This window comes from Rhinolophus hipposideros (assembly GCF_964194185.1).
Source record: "Rhinolophus hipposideros genome assembly, chromosome: 8".
In the NCBI taxonomy this organism is placed as follows: Eukaryota; Metazoa; Chordata; class Mammalia; order Chiroptera; family Rhinolophidae; genus Rhinolophus; species Rhinolophus hipposideros.
This window is the reverse complement of record NC_138054.1, coordinates 90,757,817-90,778,923: the sequence shown is the minus strand read 5'-3', so window position 1 is coordinate 90,778,923 and position 21,107 is coordinate 90,757,817. Positions and strand designations below refer to the sequence as shown.

Here is a 21,107-nt window from a genome sequence, read left to right as displayed (position 1 = left end):
ACAGGCTCAAAGGGATCACTGTCCTAAGACCGTGTTAGAAACCATTACTCACTGACCCAAAGCAGAGCACTTGAATTGCCTTCGGGAAGACAGGAGATCAGGCAGTTTCTAAGGACTAATAGTCCAGTCAGTACCCAACTTGCTAAATACTTTGCACATGAATATTTTTTGAGGCCTCCTCATATCCAAATATCATGGTTCTCTTTAGAAGCAAGACTAGTTGGTTTAGTCTATAAATTTATTTTTTAAAATTTATGCTGATTGACCACTGTATTTTGGTAAACCTGGGGTCCTAGTTCTGAGAAAGTTAATCAAACGAGTGGTATTTCTAGTTAAGTCATAGGAAAGTTAACATTTCTTATGCTAAATCATTCTTTCTTCTTCACTTTGTTTATCCTTTAAGGGCCGACCCCTGCGAGAACAGCAAGAAGTGGCTGCTGCTGTCATTCAGCGTTGTTACAGGAAATACAAACAGGTAAACCGAGTTTGGGGTCACATGGGAGAGGTGCCTTGCCCGAACCGCCCAAGGCTCCGGGGCTGCTAGTGTCAGCTTTGGGCAAAGAGCACTGTGTCCGCTGCCCAGTTCAAAGACTGACTTTGAATTGCCTTGACTACACATCCAAGGGAAATGCTCCAGAAAATGAAGAAAAAAATCTGCCTCAATTTATGCCTCAAAATCATTTTGGGTCAGATGTTTGGCCTTTTATCACCTATCTGAGATATTGGTCTGATACCAAGAAAGTTATTTGTGCGTGACAGTGAGGACCTCTCTTCCTGTAGTTTTACCATAAATTCTGCAGTAATTAACAAGCTCCAGGGGGTTGAATGTGACTGGAGAAGGTAAACACTGGCTATTTATCTTTGACCTTGAATTATGCAAGTTGTATCACCTTTTAGTGATATAACTTTTTTCCTTTCAGCTTCTTCGTATCCATTTTAAAATGAAGAATTGTAAAAATCTTTGAACATCTTTTAAGTGCTTTTTGCATTCCTTCATTAACAGATGCGAGAAGAATTTCTAAGTCACGCAGTATTACTGTTCCCTAAACAACCCGTAGGGTTAGATAACTGCCGTCAGAGAGGAAAGAGAACTGGTGTTGATGGAGTACCTCGAATGTTCAGGATCTTGTAGGCACAGCATCTCACTCGCTCCTGACCATATATTTGAAGTAAACAATTTCATTTCCATTTTACAGATGAAGAAACTGAGATTCAGCAAAATTAAGAAAACGTTAGCCCTTTCTAACCATCTTGGTGGCTAGAAAATATAAAACATTGCCTCCTTGAGTTTTAAGTGGTGCCTATGGTAAAGATCAGTCCTGTCAGTAGATTCTGAAACCTTTTAGTAGGTTGTGCTTTACGTAGGTTGTAAAATTTTATTTAAGGAACAATGGATACTAAGATGTATAATAGCCACATAAGAAATCTGGGACTCAGTTCTCGCGTTAAGACCTAGGGCTGTGGTTTCTGATGGGGGTTGCTGTTTTCTCAAGTTCTCGAGGATGAAGCCGTACTCCTGAGCGGGGGCGGGGCATCTTCAGTTTATAGCCAGTTGAGTTCAGGATCCCAGAAAATGAAGGTTTATTGTGTAAACGCTGACACCACGGTTCCTGAAGCTCGGCAGCGGGGAGAGCAGCTCTGCGCTCTGGCCTCTGTTTGGTTAGCCCAAGCCATACACAGAATCAGAGTTTCAAGTCCGTGATTACAACAGGTGTTTATTCCAAAATATGAGGTTTTTTAAATCCTACCCCTCCCCCCCAAAGAAATATTGTCTACGAGCAGTAAGACGGAAGGCATGCTTCCATGAAATATTGACACATATTAAGACAAATATTTTGTTAGATGGAAGGCATTCATGTAGCCAGGTTGCCTCTCTTTTGTTGGTGGTGGGAGTTTTATTGGTTCTGGTGCTTAATTTCGTTCTATTCGGCAATCTAACGTTAATCTTGTATTTTCTGTTTCTCCCCCAAGCTGACATGGATAGCCTTGAAGGTAATGATACACCCAAGTCCTCTCACAAGCCATTCCACCAGAGTCACAAACTTCACACCCATAACCAGCTACAAGAAGGGGCCCTTCAGAGGGCAGGCTCATGCCACAGCCACAGTCCCCTTGCCAGGCCACCTAACCACAGTGCATCTGTCCTCCGGGGACCGTGAGGTTATTCATTGGAGTGCATTTTGACAGTAATGATAATTGGACATTTTTTCGGTTAGTGTCGGTCTAAAGAATCCATCCAAGCCGACCTGAGCCCAGTGGGCCACTAAGTAAATTCCCCTTTTCCCATGTACTTCCCTGTGGCCGGGCAGGTTCTGAGCGGACAGTGCTCAGGCCATGGTGTTGGAAGCCGCAGGCCTCTGTAGGATGCAGTGTTTTTGTCTTGAAAGACTTTCGGACAAATGACAACGGGAAGCAGATCAGATCAGACTACAGAGGCTGCTTATAGAAGGGTCCTATGTCTTAAACCTTCTGAGAGGTCGGTCCCTCCCCCATCCTGCCTCATATCTGCACAGGTGTATGTCCTCAGGGGTGTTCTGAGGACTATTTTTCCCCACGATGGTAAGTTGCCGCGTTGTAAGCAGAGTGCTTCCTGGTCCCGAGTCACACTCTATGATTTCATTAGCAATGCGGACATAGCTTTTTTTCCAATATGGAGCGCTCTGTATTTTGAGTGTCTAGAGACTGAAGTGGAAGAGGACTCCCTCTCCATGCCGTCACCCCTCACTTGGCGAGTTCTGCTGCTGCCTGGGCGGAGGGCTGTGGGCTGGCTGGCTGCTGAGCTGTCCCCGGTTCTGGGACAGTTTTCCGGGTCCCGTGGCTTCACCCCCATGTCGGTCCTATGAGTGTGAATCTTTTGCAGGTTAAAAGCTTAAAGGTGTCAGCGTTTCATGATAAGCCTTGTATTTGGGACCTTGTAACTCAGAAATTTGTTACATGGAATGGTAGGTAGGAGTCAGATGCTGACTGCTAAGTACCCTTGTGTACGCGTACGGTGGGAACCGGGAGACGTGAAAAAGGGTGAAGGAAACACGTTTCAAAACTGGATAGTAATATGCATCTCAAACATTTAAAATTACTTTCTGTATATGTCTTTAAGATTCCTAAATGTCCATGTGGCTTGCGATTAATTCTTTTTTCTCAAGGAGGACAATATGTTTTGATGTTTTGTTGGGGGGGGAAGCATATTTAAAACAATACATAGTCTGAAGGTGACCCTTAAAGTAATGTTTTGCATGTTGGAAAGGTAGGTGTGAAGCTTCCTAGTTTGCCTCTTTGTTGATTAAAGCCCAAAAAGACTGTGGTGATAAAGGGGGAAAGTAACTTCTCTTCTTCCCTGTCCTGAGAAGCTCAGAGGACGCACAGACTGGTGTGGCTCCTGCTGTTACTGTTCTGCTTCTTCTTGTCTCCCCTGCAGTATGCACTTTATAAAAAGATGACACAGGCTGCCATCCTTATCCAGAGCAAATTCCGAAGTTACTACGAACAAAAAAAGTTCCAGCAGAGCCGCCGTGCTGCCGTGCTGATCCAGAAGTATTACCGGAGTTATAAGAAGTGTGGCAGAAGGCGGCAGGCTCGCCGAACGGCCGTCATCGTTCAGCAGAAGCTCAGGTGAGTTGGGAAGGTTCCTGGAGGTAGAGCTGTCTAGGGAAGGGAACCCTGACTTGGTGAAAAGAATTGCCCGGTGCTGGTGTTAGGGTCTGTGCCAGGACAAAAGCATTTGGCAGTGAGTCCTGTCCAGACGATTCCAGACGTCGTGACTTTGTCGAGTTATGCCTGTTGTTCATCTAATTTTATCCGTGGAGCTCATTCTCTCTTCACCCCCCCATACAAGGATTTTGATGTCACCGCCCAGTTTCAGCTTCTATCAGAATTTGGCAGGACTCAAGTTGCTGCTCAGAAAGGCAGCACTCTGTTTGCAGCAGTCTACATGCCTGCATTACTCCACGGCAGAATCGGGAGGAGCAGAATTCAGCGACTCCCCTTGAGGGAGTGTAACACAAACAGTTAGCACAAATCCACTGACACAGGAAGTTTAGGAAATAGTAGCCCAACGAGCACCAAAGCCAGGCCAATCAACTTCTGCACTAAGAAAGCCTCTGTAAGGCCAGGAGGCCTCTCTCTACCAAGCGAGCTTGTGAAGAGTCGTGAAAGAGCAGTGACGTGACATCTGATTTTCAATGTTTATTTTCCAGGAGCAGTTTGCTAACCAAAAAGCAGGACCAAGCTGCTCGAAAAATCATGAGGTTTCTACGACGCTGTCGCCACAGGTACATAAACTTGCCCATCTATACATTTTATTCATCACGAGTAATAAACACCCTAATCCTCTGACCCACTCATTAACTCCTAGTGAGGCTAACCCCCCACAAACACTCTAACTAAGGACTGAGTCGCTGCCGTTGGAATGCTGGGAGCTGTTCGGGAGTATCTGGGGGTGTTTGAAATGTGGCAGTCCTGCCACCAGTTTCCTGTTTTAATTCGGGTGTAAGGACAGCTTCCCCCGGGCAAACTTTTCATTCCACGTTTCTCTTTAACTGATTATTTCTATGTCCCATTGCAGTGTGTTCTTCCCTCTAAGCCCTCACTATGCTAATAGGCGTCTAAACAGGAAATAAACCGTTTCTATTCTCCAGGAAAGGCTAGAAAACCACTCATTCCATCCCAGTTTTCTGATGTGGGATTTCTGCTAAGTAGCTGGTGCCCTCTGCTGGACATGTAATAGCCAGCGGGCTTATGGAAAGACCCACTAAAGCTCATCTGTAATGAGAACAGGAGAAACTGCGGGAAAGCGTACACACACCTGGCAGGAGAGGCCCGTTTTCAATTAGAAGGAGGTGGGTTCCTGAGACCCCAGCATTCCACGGAGACAGCACCTTCCCTTGGAGCCAAGCTACAGGACTTTATCTCTGTTCCCTCAAATTGGACCTTTCTTTGTGAAGACTAGGTTCTTTCCTTAGGTTTTGGGGGGGCTGGTGAAGTGTTTTGTTTTCTTTCTTTAGGTTAATAGTCTGGTCCGAGCCACGTTGACATGACTCCCCATGTGGTCTTGTGTCTCCTGCATCCGGGGAGCTGTGCGGTTCACAGAACCCAACTTTAATTAAAGCTCACTCCTTAATGTCTTATTTCCCCTTCCGGTTTAATTGTACCAGAAGCCCTAGTGTTCAGATCCAATTCGACTCCTCAGAGGTTTCGTTTTACGTTGGTTTTTCTGATTCCTAAAACTGTCTGCTTGCTAACTTTGACAATATTTTGACTTTGAGACTTAACAGGGGCTAACTGGCTACAAATACTTGAATTAGCAAAAGAACTCATTTACATGACAATAGAAGGGACCATGCATAGAACCACACACAGACACTAATAAAAACTTGAATAAACAGCACGTTCGTTAGGGTAATCCTTGGTATTCTCTAGCTAGAATGCTATGAGGAGCTAGTATACACTTTCTGTGCCTCAGCCACCCATCTGATCCTGACCAGGGAGTGGCTGGGGACTCCCCCATGATTAGCTAACCAATGAGAGGCAGTATCTCTGAAACAGGAAGGAAGCCTCCTTAGGAAATGCTTATCGAAGTATGGGGTAATGGCTGTGCCGTAATGAAATGAACTGTACAGGCCTTCCCAAAGTCAGTCTCTTTTCTTTATTATTCAGACATACCTGTGACTTAATATTAGAATTCTTGCATCCAATTAAATAGTCGTTTGTTTTGTTTCTGTCATGAAATGATCAAGGACTGACCTAGGCCATTTTCCGATGTTCTCATATGTACTCACCCTCCCTTCCCCCCTTTTCCTCTCCTGCCTGTGAAATGAAAAACCCAAAAAGACTCTCTCCAGCACTGTTGAGGCTGTAGTTGATCCTTCCCCGACAGATGTTATTTTCAAGAAAATTACTTTTACATTCCTCTTCTTTAGGTCACTTCAAACCAACCAAAATGTTCACAGGTTTAATTTTCCTTGTTTCTTCTATCTTATCCTTAAGCTTTGAAAAAAAGGATAGGTGATGCAACCTTGGTGATTATGAGAAAAATTACATAAAATCCCATGCTCATTTTCTTTCTTTTCTTTTTTTTTTTTTTTTTTTTTGCCAAAGCAGTGCCATGTGTTTTCATTGGGTGAGTGGGGAGGGTAAGATAGTCAAAATTCAACAAAAAACTGTTGTAAGCATTATGCTTAGAAATTATCTTGCCAATTCACATAATAGCCCTTTTAGGCATAAATTATTCCCATTTTGGAAACAAAGACACTACAGTTAAGCAAAGACAACTAAGATATCCTCCCTGCCATCATGGGAGCCTAACATCTTAGTGTGATCCGTCTACAGATAAATTAAAAATAGAAGTGTACCACTGGAATTCTCTACCTAGTGTTAGAGAAGCAGCCTGGGCAACTTTACAACTTTACCTCATTGTTTTAAATGACATAGAGCTGCTATGGTCTGAATGATTGTGTCTCCCCTGCCCCCTCTCCCCCCGCCAAAAAAAGATATTTAAACAAAACAAATGCACAAAAAGCGACCTCCCAATGTGGGCTGAAAAAGGAATCCTTTCACTCGTGGTTTTAGAGTTCTTTTTTGTAAGCTAGTAGAGAAGAATTTCATGAAGATTTTACCTTTCTTAGGTTCCTACTTTAGTGATAACCTCATAAGACTAACAAGAAAGTTCGTTATGAAGAGAATATTGGATTATGGACTCTGAATTTCTGTTCATTATTTGGGAGTAAATAAAGACCTTACTGGCCCTTTTTGCTACTTGCTCTTTTGTAGTTCAGATTTTAGAAAAACGTGCCCACAAATTCTAACCACCTTTGTATACTGACTGGATAAGATCAGTATTCACTTCCCATCCCTGTGTATTCAATTAAGGAGCTTGAGGAAATCCTGAAAATTTGGTATCCTGGAAATTTGGACTCACATTTTCCCTAGGATGAGTGTAACCCTGTTTTCAGTCTGGGTTTACTGGATATTAAGAGAAATTGGTATGTGGATTGTCCTTTAGAAGCATTCAAATAGAAAACTTCATCTGACACCCTCTTAGAAAAGGGAAGTAGGTAGTGGCTTCAGGAATCAATGAGAGGGGTCTCATTTCTTAAAGATTTGCTATGTCACACGACCCCGAACATTTTCAGACTCAAGAGTAAGTTGGTGCATTTTCTACCTGCTCATTATACATAACCCCACCACCACCACCACTCTTTTTCCTTTCCATCAAAGGAACCACTTTATACTCTCTTTTTTTGGTTGAAATAAAGCTATTGATAAGATTTCTGTTGTGACCCTCACATGCTAATAGCTCTTTGGTATTGTTTTACTGTCTAAAGCCCCCTGGTGGACCATAGGCTGTACAAAAGGGTGAGTTTAGCTGCCTGCTAGCCAGTTTATCTTCCATTTTCAATATTTTGCTTTTTGCTTGCTTGCATGGGGCTGCAGCCTAGGTATGCCAGTAAGTTTCACATCCATTTTGAATGAAATACGATACAAGTCAAACTAACCCTAATTACTAACACTGCTACTTGATACAACCCGAAAACAATCACATGCAATAGCTGTACAAATGCATGAGGAGTGAAAGGGAGGACCTTCTGGAACCACGAAGGGCATGCTGAGAACTCGGGGGGAGAGGCCTTCAGTGTAAAACGATGGCTGGGGGTCGAGGGCAAACCTCAGTACGGCTGCCCCGTGAGAAGACATTTAGCAGGTGGTGGTTTGCGGTTCAAGTAATTTGCCATATGAAATTTTCTCATCTGCTGTGTCCAAATTTCTAAAGCAAGAAGGCTCACTAGTTGATACGGGCCGTTTTTTTATTTTTTTAAACCTATTTCTTATTTAGAATCACTGTGTCCCCATTACCCTGTCCCTATAGTTTTATTTTCTAAAACTCCCTTTCCCGCGTGCACTGAGGTAAGTCAGTACACACAATTGCCCTTTCAGAATCAACCCAGGACATTCACTGGAAGCGTGAGCCAGCCTGACTCCCAGCATTTAATGGCAAGGCTGAATAAAGACAAATAAAGAGAATGTGGTATGAAGTGTCTTACATCTGTATATTCTGTATTGCAGTTAAGAGGAGTGTTCCCATAGTATTTTAAAGAAATGGTAATGAACAGGTGTTCAGTAAACACTGCTAGTGGTCTTGAGGTTTTAGAATATGACGCTGACCCGTGAGTATGCTCGAGGGGGTGAACCCTGCCAGATGCGACTTTCACACATCTTAAGTTATAGTGAAGGATTAAGTGACAGAAAACTGTTTTAAAAACCAGGAATAGAACGCAGCAAAATCAGACTTGAGTTTAGATTAATTTGACAATTTTGTAGTATAGATAGTCCCAAAAGAAGATGCCTTTGAAATACAACATGGGGGTTCTCTCTTTTAACTCAACCACATTCAGTGCCTTCCCTTCTCAACCTGATACTAATACTTTATATCGTCATTTGTAAGACTTCTAAGAAAAGATCATACTTCCAAAAATCTAAAATTTCTAATGTTTCTGGAGATGTAATTTCCCACCTAAATTACATTTATGTTGATGTTAATATTTATTCATTACATTTGAAGCCAAGGGTTGGCAAACTTTTTCTTAAAAGGCCATACAGTCTGTGTCATAACCACTCAGTCCTGCCACTGTAGCGGAAAGCAGCCATAGACAGAACATAAACAAATGGGTGTGGCTGTGTTCTAATAAAACTTTATTCACACAAACATGCATTAGGCTGGATTTGGCCCACAGGCCGTCGTTTACCAACATATGATAGGAATATTGAGTTTTTTTAAGTTCTTCCTAAATCAAGACCTTATTCCTATAAAAAATTTCAAGTCTCACCTACTTAAAACCATGGATGATCGCTGAAAGAGAAAGATGTTTTAAAAAAAATAAATGTTCATTGCAGCTTTACTTACGGTGACCAAGACATGGAAACAACCAAAGTGTCCTTCAATAAATGAATGGATAAAGAAGTTGTGGTACATATACACAATGGAGTACTACTCGGCCATAAGAAAAGATGAAATAGTACCATTTGCGACAACATGGATGGATTTTGAAATTATAATGCTAAGTGAAATAAGTCAGACAGAAAAAGCAGAGAACCACATGATTCACTGATATGTGGTATATAAAACTGAAAACAACAAAAGAACAAGACAAACAAATGAAGAAACAAAAACTCATAGACACAGACAATAGTTTAGTGGTTACCAGAGGGTAAGGAGGGAATGGGGTGGACGATGAGGGTAAGGGGGATCAAATATATGGTGATGGAAGGAGAACTGGCTCTGGGTGATAAGCACACAATGTGAGATACAGATGATGTATCACAGAATTGTACACCTGAAATCTATGTAACTTTACTAACAATTGTCACCCCAATAAATTTTAAATAAATAAATAAAAGTAAAGGAGCTATACTTATTTGTAAATTTAACTAGTTAGTTCCTTTTAGAATTAGGCAGGTTACAATTGATATAGTTCAGGTCCCATCTCTGCCTCAGAGATGTCTGTGAAATACAGGAGAAAAATGGAACAAAAATTTCCGTTTCTCTTTTTATTTCCCCTCACTCTCGGCATACATAATTAATATTTCTGCCCACTTAAAAATAATTCCAAGAGAACAGACACATGCCCTAGTATCCAGTTTAACAGGTCGATAGGTGTAGTATCTTGCATGTTATATGCAATTAATACAATCTGCTGCAAGGAACCAACGTTTTAGTAAAAGTGGTCACTTACGCACTTTTGAAGTTTTGGGTTTCGAGTATGTTAATGATTATTTTTAAGACCACATTTTCTGAAGGTGCTTTTCAATGCCAACCAGAGTCCCTCCCTTCATTTCCTAAGTGCCCACTGCATTCTTTCATAAGCTTCAAAAACACCTCATGCCTGGAAAGTTGGCATTTCATTAGCATACCTTATGCCCCCAGGCTTTAGGGAGTTTGAAAGAGAGAAGCTGGGAAGCCTGATGGTTTCTGCTAGTGTGATCATATTTATTGAGCTGTGAATTGAGGATTAGCTTTTCTTTGGCTTTGTCTAATTACCAGTAATATCCCTCTCCCTCATTCCACTAGAGAAGTCACAGTGACACTCCCTCTGATAGTCCCCAAGTTGTAATTTCCCTTGGGAGGCAGAGCGTTCTCTGCGGACAATTTAGATTCGTGACATTTACATCAAAAAAGATAAATACTTACTAATTTATGAAGCATACCATACGTAAGACACTCAAGGTTTACACCTCTAAAGATAATATTTAAAAACTTAAAGAATTAAGTGTTATGGTACAGTGTTTGTAAAACACTTTTGGACCCCAACTCCTATATTAATGAAACAGAAGCCTATCTTAAAAGGTAGGCAAGGGGCCAACCCGGGGGCTTAGGCGGTCAGAGCTCTGTGTTCCTAACTCCGAAGGCTGCCAGTTTGATTCCCACATGGGCCAGTGGGCTCTCAGCCACAAGGTTGCCGGTTCAACTCCTCAAATCCCGCAAGGGATGGTGGGCTCCACCCCGTGCAACTAAGATTGAACACGGCACCTTGAGCTGAGCTGCCTCCCGGAGGGCTCGGTTGGAGCGCGGGCCAACCACAAGGATGCTGGTTCGACTCCCACAAGGGATGGTGGGCTGCACCCCCTGCAACTAGCCACGGCAAGTGGACCTGGAGCTGAGCTGCGCCCTCCACAACTAAGACTGAAAGGACAACTTGAAGCTGAACGGCACCCTCCACAACTAAAACTGAAGGGACAACTTGACTTGAAAAAAAGTCCTGAAAGTACATACTGTTCCCCAATAAAGTCCTGTTCCCCCTACCCAATAAAAAGTTTAAAAAATAATAATAAATTTTTTTTTAATTAAAAAAGGTAGGGGATGTCAGAATTAGGACACAGTAGGCAAAAAATAAAAAATAAAAAACAACACAGTAGTCTAATTCCAACAGCAGCGCAATCAGAAAAGACCACATTTTCAGTCTTCACTTGGGGAAGGCTAAGAAAAAGCTCCAGATACTCTTCCCTGAGTCCATCTCTTTTTCACTTCAGACTCAGCCCGATTCACCCAATAACTTAAAATGGAGTTTCCAAATTCTTGATACCATCATAGGGATGTGTCTGTCTTGGACGCAATAACTGTTTAGGAGAACTTGTTATACACAGAGAGAAATTTGGATCAGTAGTTTTAATTGTTTTTCTCAGTTAACTTGACATACTTCATATCAAGTGTCCATGCTGAAAACACTACTTCCAGCTGGATTTTCAGTCTCTGTAACAGGATGTTATTCAGCTCTCTAGCAAAAAGTCAAAATGCTTCCTATTAAAGGAAATAGTAAATAACTGAATTACATAACAATTTATCCTCAAGGTACCAACACTGAAAAGGACCATACCTCTTTTTCTAGTTAGAAAATGGCTTCCACTTCTCTTTTTTGGACGATTTCTTTTTTTGTAGATATTGGAGAGTGTTTTCATAGATCAGAGAGCCCACACTCTGAAAAGCAATTTCTACACAAATTCTTTTTCTCCAAATTATTTGAGATAGTATTTCTGTGAGAGGGCTTTACAACCTGTAACAGTAACTATAGCTATTACGACAAACAGCGAGAATTCTGGCATTTAAATAGCCTATTTCTTGTAAATTACTGGCTCAGTTACGCATGTCCAATAAAGGTAGGTGAAGCCATCCTACTGGAATAAAAGAACCCTAATTGGAGGAAGCAAAGAAAACACTCCTTGGTCACAAATTTTTAAACAGCAGTTTCTGTATTCGACAACTAGATTTCTAAACATGTAACTTTCCCAGAGGCTACCTACCAGTTACTTTGGTAAGTAACGATCTCAGTCCTGAGTCTGGAGAGTAGCCCCGTGGAATACCTTCCGTGGCTCCTTACCAAGATCTGCTTACAGTTCTTGCTTTGTGACATACACTTTTATCTAAGGGACAGTTCTTTAGCAATGCCTGGGAAGTAACACCGTTTAACTGAGAAAAGTAAGCGATGCTGGTTCAGGAGCTATGATATCTAAGTCAGGAGCTATGATATCACACATCTTGCATTAAATTTGATAAGAGTGACAGTTTCCAAGGGCCTAGTATGTTCAATGAGGAGTGAAAAATGAATGTGGGATGTGTCATCATGGATGTAATATAAATCTCCAAAGTAATTTTGTCTTACTTGCCTCTTTTAGGAAATGAATATTTTTGGAACACAGTGGTGTGTGTTAAATTGCAGACAACATGCTCTGTGTCATTCTTATTGGGCCTCTCTGTCTTTTTTGTTTTGCAATCCAAATGAGATTTCTGGAAAATGGCAAGATCTCTCTTTTCCTAAATCCCCCCCCAAGTTATTGCAGCTCTCAGAGCAACAGGTAACTAACCAGAAAGCCACATCTGGCTGCCCTGTATATTTCTGACGTCCAGCATTGCAAGAATATACCTGCTGAATCCACTGACTCATGAAACATTTCTCTGGCTGAGCGTTACTGAGGAGATGTAATGAAACAGCTTTGCCTTACGCTTTACCCATGAGCCATTGTTTGCTACAAGTTTCCGAAGCAGGCCTACTTCATTTATTCATAAATGATCATTGGACGTCTGATGGGAATAAACCCTGTGGGCTTTTGCTGGCTTTCAGTGCTGTTGCTTACACATCACGTCAGAACATTATGATGCAACTTTTTTTTTTCATTTGTCCCTTGTGGTTGAGAGTGCAACAGTATCCCAAAGGGGTGCTTGTCTTCAGCCTAGTGGAATGGTCACAGGTGAATATCTTGCTATCCTGTTACCTTAACTCCAGGCCAGTCGTATGAGTATTATTTTCCAGGTTACTGGTAGGAGGTTCCGAAATGCAGTCCTTGCAGCTCTCAGAGTAGTAATAGCTTTGTACCTACAGAAGATCTAGTTTCTGCCCTGTATTGTCTTTACAATCTCAGGGAAGACTGCTTTGCCTGTCTTCTGTGTAATGAAATTCAGAAGTAAGTGTAATTATAATGGGGTGTGTTTTCAGATAACCTGGACATTCTTAGGTTCAGTTCTTCCTTGGCACCAAATGAGTCTAACTTCTAATTCCTTAAGAGAACCAAACCTTAGTAACCCGTAGCTGAGATTGTATAACAACAGAAGTTTATGGAACATCTGCATTCTAAGTTCTATAGATGTGGTGACCATAGGTACTGGACTTTCAAGTATAATTCCAGTTTCAAAAATTCTGGTCTGTATTTACCAAGTTTGCATACTGAAAAATATGCTTACAATTCAGGGAATCTCAGTGAAGACAGTTCAGTCAATTGATTTTGATTTATCACATTGAATATTTTTCCTCCACTGAATTTTTCACTTTTTGTGTGTCACATGAATACAACATTTGTAAGACGTAATAGTAACAGGTGAATAGGTAACATAAACTTTGCTTTTCAAAGAGTGACAAGCAGGGATAATAATTATTACATATGGAGCACATACCTATTGTGGCATGTTGGAAGTACAAATAGGCAAGGAGAGTCACCCACCGATAATAACTGTTAAAACTTTCATTGGGTATCCTGCTTGTGCTCGATACATTTTTAGTTAACCTGTGCCTCTTAGCCACGAGTCAGGTCTTGACTGAGACAAGGCAACCACAAATTGCTGTAACTATTTGAAACACTGATTTGAAACATCTGTTTCTTAGAATTTAACAAAAATTCTATCGGGTTCTAAATCACTTCAGTAATAGAATTAACTGTTTTCTGTTTCTTTGGAGGCAGTATAACAAACATTTTATTGACATTTGATTTAAAAGAAAACAAAAATTCGGCACCTCTGTCTTAGCCTAATAATCTACCCTCAGGTAACATTAAACTCCACTTATGACTCCAGTAAGGCAGGTTGTAAAAGTCAAGTTCATCTAAACTTTCATCAGAGGTAAGTCAACATCAACATGCTCTGCAAATTGCAAATCGGAGGAGGCTAAAAAGCTTTCATTTCCTTGATTCTTCGACCCATCTTTTCACATTTCAAATCTGTGTTGAAAATCGATAAGTCCATTGTATGTGGAGGTGTTTTTTTTTTTTTCTCTGAAACATTGGAATCAAATCAACATAGGGTCAGGTAAAGGACGACATCCTAGAACTGAGAAAATGTAAAAGTTTTCAACAACATATTTATGCCATGGAAATTTTCCAGAAGCATGTTTCCTGGCAAGTCTTTTGAAAAAAACAATAACTTAAAAAAAATGTTGTTGTTGTTATCCTGAGATACTATTAGAGGCAGTAGCATAAAGAGGTGGAATCAGATGACCTGGCTTCACGTCTCAGCCCTGCCATTTGTTAGCTGTGTGATCTGGGGCAGGCTGCTTAAGTTCCGTAAATCTCAGGTTCTGTGTTTACAAATTTTAGATAATGGTCGTGAGGGCCGAAGAAGGTAACAAATATTAAGTAAGCTATACAGCTATTGGAACATACGTGTTCTCGTCCTTTTTATCCTAATTCCTCCTTGAATGATTCTCTGTTAAAAAAAAAAAAAAGTACCTATGCTGTTTAACGCATTGGAATATCATTTTCTAATGCTAGGATAGATGCTGTGAAAACCTCCTCATGAAACTAAGAACTAAATTCTCCACTTTTGCACAGGAGTTATGAAAGCCTAGAAAATAAATCCGAAAATTGCAGTGTCTCATTTTTCCTGAGTGGGCAGTCACCGCCATCTCTATGTGTGGACATGGCATCTCTCTTGACCTTAGCGGCGTGTGAGGCTTTCGCTAGGTTTATAGCATTTACATGGTACCCTTAAAACCTTTTGAGAACTTAGTTGACTTTTGAATCCGTTCAGAAAGAAACTGCAAAACAAACTGCAAAAACAAATGTGACCTTTTTTTTTTTAATCTAAAAGAAAAATGTTTAAGTTCAGATCCATCGTGACCAGCTGATGAAAGATTCTCCACTGTGAAACTGTGTAAAACATTTTTGGTTTATCATTCAGTCTCCTTTTATTTCATCTCAGTGATGAGCTTGGACTTTAAAAGCTTTCCCTGTTCACTCTATAAAAATTGCAAATGGGTATCTTTGTGTTTATGCTGTCAGATTTTGAGTGAAGAATTCTTCAAATTCTAGAAACTTCCCCAGTGGTGGAGTCACTGTTGCATATTTGTGAGTGAGTCCTGGATTAGTGCAGCAGTCAAATGCAGTGTTTCACGGAGCATGCACATTTGGCAGCAGTCAGCAGCGAGGTCTGCACCAGTGCAGAAACATTGCATGCCCAGAGGTCAAGGTGGCATCAGTGAGTGCATGCCTTGCATTTTCCCAGCCGCAGAGCTGTCAGTATAGGTACTGCATGTTTAAAAATTGAACACAAAATATGGCATGTTTCAATTTTTAAAAAGCCATTTTATCAAGTATGCATGTCCAAAAGCAGGGACCTCTAACGATGCATAGTTTTGTACTGTAATAGCCAGATGAGCCTGAAATTTCATAATACATGGTATATTTAATTACAAAATTTAAAACGAAAGGATACCTGGCTCTGGTTACGAACATAGCAATGTATTCTAAGTGTACCTGTTAAGAAAGAAGGATTTAACCATTTTGAAGGTAACACTGTTTGATCAAGCTGGGCTTGCTGAATTGTAGTAAGTAAACCAAACAAATAAGCAAGTTTTCAAGCATTATAATTCATTTTAGTATTAATAATGAGAAAAATGATAAAGCTTTTGGTCTGAAAGCAAGGATCTCTTTGAGGAGAGTATCAACTTTGCAGAACACTAAGAAACAGTTCTGCATGGAAGGGGTAAATAAAATTGTTTTCTTAAATGGCTATTGTAGCATATGTGCCATTCTACTGAATCCCAGCCTACAGTAATACAGCGATAACTTATTACTGGTTTTTCAAAATGTTGTCTTCCCGCTCCAGTGTTATCAAGAAAGTAAACTAGCGTTTGTTTTCAAATAAAATTTAAATTGGTATAAGATAGAGGAAAGAGCTTCCTCTTTGAGAATCAGAAAACTATATTTGTGAATTACTGACCTCTGTGTGGGCCCATGTTAGAAAGACAGATAAGGCATTTTCTTGTCATGCTGTTGAGCTAGAGTGTGTGTGTCCTGAGGAAGTGCTGCTACCATGCAGCTAAAAGCACCTCTCACACCCACTGTGGGAAACACATGTTATTATCTGGTACCGCAGTACTGCAGACTCATGCAACATGTAGTGACTTCAGAAGTCAGACCCTAAAGGCACAATGCATTTGATCATCCTGATATTAAGGCAAGGTCTTCATTACTTGTCAGAGAAATACCTTTCTAGCTTACAGCCTCTTCCCTGGTACCCCATCTACATGAGGCGGCCACATGAAACCATCAAGGCACATGTTGGATAACTAGAACAAAGTACCTTATGTGCAGTGCACCCAATTGCTGTCCATCTGGGAGCACTGGGGGAAGTGACTTGAGCATCTTTTAAAGTTACAGTGTGGACTAGAAGGAAAGGAAGGATTTGTGAAAATCCAAAAGACTCCACAATACCTGAGTGGAACCGTAGAGCCACGCAGGTGTATGATCAGGTTCAAGAGGTCCAACAATCTTGAGTCTGTGAGCAAAGCAGAAAGGCCAAGTTCATTTCTTAGGTATATCCAAAGCCAGATACATACGTGTTCAGTTTCCCTAACTTGCATCAGATGGGATTACAAAGCATCAAGGGTGGTCTGCCAGGCTACAAAGAGAGTTATTTGAACACTTGACATTTTCTAAGATGAGCATGTTATTGTTACACTTGTTTTAATGCAGTCAGTTTCAGTTTTGCTGTGTGTTCAGAGCACGTGACAGTAGAGCGAGGTTCAGGAAAGGTCCCTTCTTCCTCTGAATATTTTCCCCAGCAGTTAAACAGGAATGTCTTTGGTCATCAACCCTCAAAAGGGTCTTGGTTTTGGTTTTTCGCTACCAGAGGGGATGGTAATGTCCTTGCCTTTATTTAGTCAGTTTCACTACATCGGTATCACCTGCTGTTTTCTTTTGTTTCTCTTCCAGAGTGAAAGAATTGAAAAAGGCCAAGGAACTTGAAGACATACAGCAGCGTCCCTTAGCAATGTGACATTGCTTTTCAGACTGTTTTCATTTCTGTTTTTAGCAGAGACATGCAACACACGCACGCACATGCACACACACACATGCACGCACACACACACACACACACAATCCCTCTGCAGTTTTGGGGAGATCAGCTGCAGGATTTTAACAGGAATGTTTTGGTCATTGCATTTGCACCTTCATGGACAACTTTTAATTTGATCAGCAAGACATCTTGGAACTCAGTCTTCTTTCTGTTGGATCATGGGAAAACAAGACACCACGAGGAAGCGAAAGAGGCTTCCTCTTTCTGGGAAGAAGCCGTTTTCCTTCTATAGGGCTGTATTCAAACATCGTGTGGAACTGTACAAATATTTATACCAAAAATATAGGTAAGAGAAGGTGGGGATGCACTAGCAACAAAACAGTATGCTGTTCCTGCACCTGTCAGGTATTTCCAAGAAGCTGAATCTTTGGGATTCATTCTCAGTGGAGGGCTTAGATCCTACAAATCTCTATTGGGTCTGTGTGTTCTCATTTCCTTCACTGTTTCTATTTCATTTTGTTTGTTTGTTTGTTTTTGTTTTAATCTCTACAGCACACTTAATGCAACTTTTAAAATCTGCAGGTTTTTAATGTCTTGTGGAAATTTGCAGAGGGGCGGGTGTGTGGAAAACGGGTAATGCATGGGAAATAATGAGAAACAGCTTACAGAGTTGAAAATTTATTTTCTTGTCCCCACCACCTCCCAAGAACCTGCGAGAAATCATCTTGTCCCTTTTCTCATGTTCAGCACTTTAATTTTTTTGCCTTACTTTCATGTGCAATGAGAATTACTTAGAGAATTGGTAAAGCATGTAGCTTTTTTTAGTAGCCTTGGAAACTGTAGTCATTCTAAGGAATCATAAACCTTGCCTGGACATCTGCCACCTAAAAGATCAGTGTGGTGCTGCGTTCTGGCCAGTAAATTCCATATTTTTGGCTATATCTCATCCAAACTGAGCAGTTTCTGTGTATATATAGGAGGTAGAAATGGAAAGTGAGAAAATATTTGAAAGGGATTATATTAATTGCTAAATATTTTATTCACAAAGGTCAATAACATGGCAAGATAAAATTATTTGTATAGTTTTGTCTGAATGAGCAAGAAAATGTGGATGTATTGTTTGTATATATTGTATATATTAAAACAGAGATATGTGCATGAAATCAAGAAAAAAGAAATGAACAAAAGCAAAGCATTAGTGGCTATGGTCTGTAAAATGAAACAAAAAAATCTTTATTTCACTATAAGAGTACTTTATTTTAAATGTTCTTTAGAAGAACATTTTGCTAAAGCATGACTAAACTGCAAAAAAATAAAAAAAAGAGCTACTGTATTTAGACTTAGGAAAAAAGGCAGAGTAACATTACTTAAAAAAAAAAAAAAGGATATGTTTACATTTAATTTTGGCTACCAGGAGTTTATTTTATTTTATTTAAAATTTTTTTGCCAATGGTGCCAAGTAATGTGAATGCTAATATTGCTTAAGAAAATTAAGTTACTTTTGCTAAACAGATAATCATAAGATGAATCAGTATACAGCTTAACACCATCCACTCGCTCCGACAAAGAACACTTCGAACGATCAAAACCTGACAAAAGAAATAGTACGAAAGGTAGAAAAAAAAAGTCTCACGTTTTCATATCTCCGGCTGGAAATCAGAAAATGTAATAAAAATTGCACAAAAAGTAACTGAAAATTAAAACGATGCAACCTGGTCGTGTAGGGATATCATGGTCTATTACTATTTCCACATAATGAGGAGCCAAAGAAATCTGATGCTTTTAAAAATTAAACCACTCACGTAAACTGAGAGAACCGAGTTCGCGTTTGCTGATGCCAGTTTAAAATTCCCAGGTAAAGCTTCAGGATCAGTTGGTGGAAAGCTGAAATAATAGTTTTTTTTCCCTTGGTTCTGGCTGCCAACTGTATGTTAAAACTCAAGGCTTGTTGTGAAGCCTAAAAATATTCACAAATAAGCTTTTAAACTGGTGTCTTGAGAAGGAAGGGAGCTACAAAAAGATTGTAAAAACGGGGGTTAGTGCTCTTGGTGCCTTTTCTATAATTGTACTTGTTTTTTAATTACTTCCTTTCACTGCCAACCTCAAATTACTGTACAGTATCTGTCTTACTGCTTGTGATCAGCTTTGACAACAGTGACAGCCCCACAACTAGTAGCCACATTTTAAATGGAGCTGACTCGATTTTGTTTCTAAATGTGTGGGTTATGTTGCAGCTGTTGCCCGTCCCCCCAAATACCTATTATTTTACACAATTTGACCTATAGGAGGACACTGAGTAATTTACAAACATACAATTGCATTCGTAAACGGGAATAGAATGTGAAAGCCGGCTCTTTCAGAATATCCTATGTTAATACTGAATTTAGATACGTTTACTCCATCTATTATGGTACAAATAACTGATCGTTTTGACAAGAGTAACGACCTCAGTGGATTTGCTTTAACCCTCACATTTATTTTATTTTTTTAATGTTTCACATGCTACATTATTAGCTGAGTAAGTTAGAAAATTTTGGAAGGTAAAGATTTACATAGAATTAGGAGGGTTCTTATGGAGGGGATAGGAAGCAGGTTCAAAACCTACCAGTGTAGCCTACCAGTACAACTGTGAATCCTAGGTGAGGTACGAAAAATACACTTCCACTGAAACGAAGCATTTCTGACCGCTTTTTCTTGGTTGTGAATCTTAATTTTGAATATGATGATAGATAAGCGCAGCTTTCTTGGATAATCTGAATTCCCAAGTGCCAGGAGTAGGATTTCATTATAAAATTAATAGCTAATCTTATTCTGTCTCCTGAAGATTTAATTGCTATTCTTGTTACCCATTTGAAATCAGCTGTACTGTGTGAACGAAATAAAGACACTAACTGGAACCCCTCTCTGGCTGCACGGTAGCTTATGGCAGTTCCACACAGTAGTTGGCGCCCAATGGGGGGTCCCTGAGACTTGCATGTAAAACTAGTCTAGATGTCTTCTTTTTTGTAAGTTTTATTTTTGTAATTGTGCATGTAAAGCATCATTGAATCAATGGATCTGTTGAAGAACTCAGCTGCTGGAAACCATGCAAAATGTTTTGAATTGCCCTTAAAATATGGAAAATGTTTTCTGAATGCTTTATATTCTTTCTGCTGTAAATTAAAAATGAAGAAAATTTCCCCATATTATGTGTGTGTGTTGCTTTAACTTTACCTGATCCTAAAATCCAAGGTGATCAGCTTGTTTCAGACCATGTGAAATAATTGCAAGGATTTCCTTACATCCAGGTGCAGTGTCTTGATATTGTTACATCGTTTTGGATATGTCCATGAATGAAAAAATTTCTAGAACACTTGCTTTTCAATGATCTTTTCGGGTACTTCTCAATGGATCAGTCACTTGGGTGCGGTTTTTGAAAGACCAGTGTCAATTCTCCTTTTCGGTTCAAGTCCTCTGAAGTTTTTCAACGGCCCTTTCCAGCTGACTGGAATTTTTGAGGACTGTGTCATCATTGTCTCATTGCCTGTCACTCTTTCGGGCTACGAAGCTACTCAACTCTTCCCTCTTCTGTGACACTCCCTTGTTTATTCTAATACACACTACCATGTCCCTTTTCAAATTATTGCATTTAGAGTTAGAAAGGACAGCTCAGTGTTTGTTTTCCATTTCTCACTAATCTGCCCGTTGACCGGTTAGTGTTTCGTAGCATGTTTGTCTTTTACCGTAGAAGTTGTCCACGTTGGTGGGGACACGTCCACGTTACACCTTGAAGACACTGCAAAGGCACTCACTGCGTGCAGACACGTGCCTCGGCCCCCCTCCCACCACCAGCTGAGGACCTACTCAGTGCTGGGGTCGGGGAATACAGAAATGCGGCAACTGCAGTCCCTGATGTCAAGGCTCCTGTAAAGAACATGGTCTGTACAATGACAAATATTCGCGACACAGACAGGAAGAGAGAGAACATAACCCCATCAATGTGATCAGCACCCCAAACGGACTTCCTGTCCCATTTTAACAGGCTTCTTGGGAAAATGTGGTGTCTCTACGACCACTA

At 40.4% G+C, this 21,107-nt stretch overlaps 1 protein-coding gene across 23 annotated transcripts in view; it reads left to right on the top strand.

Moving 5' to 3' along the window:
* Positions 1-20,235, top strand: part of CAMTA1 (calmodulin binding transcription activator 1) — an 807,730-nt gene extending 787,495 nt beyond the window's left edge. For 11 of the 23 annotated variants that reach the window (XM_081054811.1, XM_081054795.1, XM_081054791.1 and 8 more), the window contains 6 exons: positions 404-475; positions 1,972-1,992; positions 3,416-3,609; positions 4,194-4,268; positions 7,320-7,350; positions 16,966-20,235. In XM_081054811.1, the coding sequence (XP_080910937.1) occupies positions 404-475; positions 1,972-1,992; positions 3,416-3,609; positions 4,194-4,268; positions 7,320-7,350; positions 16,966-16,998 (426 nt within the window). In that variant the 3' untranslated portion in view covers positions 16,999-20,235. The other 12 variants (XM_081054796.1, XM_081054794.1, XM_081054810.1 and 9 more) reach the window with 4 other exon arrangements.
* The last annotated feature ends 872 nt before the right edge of the window (positions 20,236-21,107 follow it).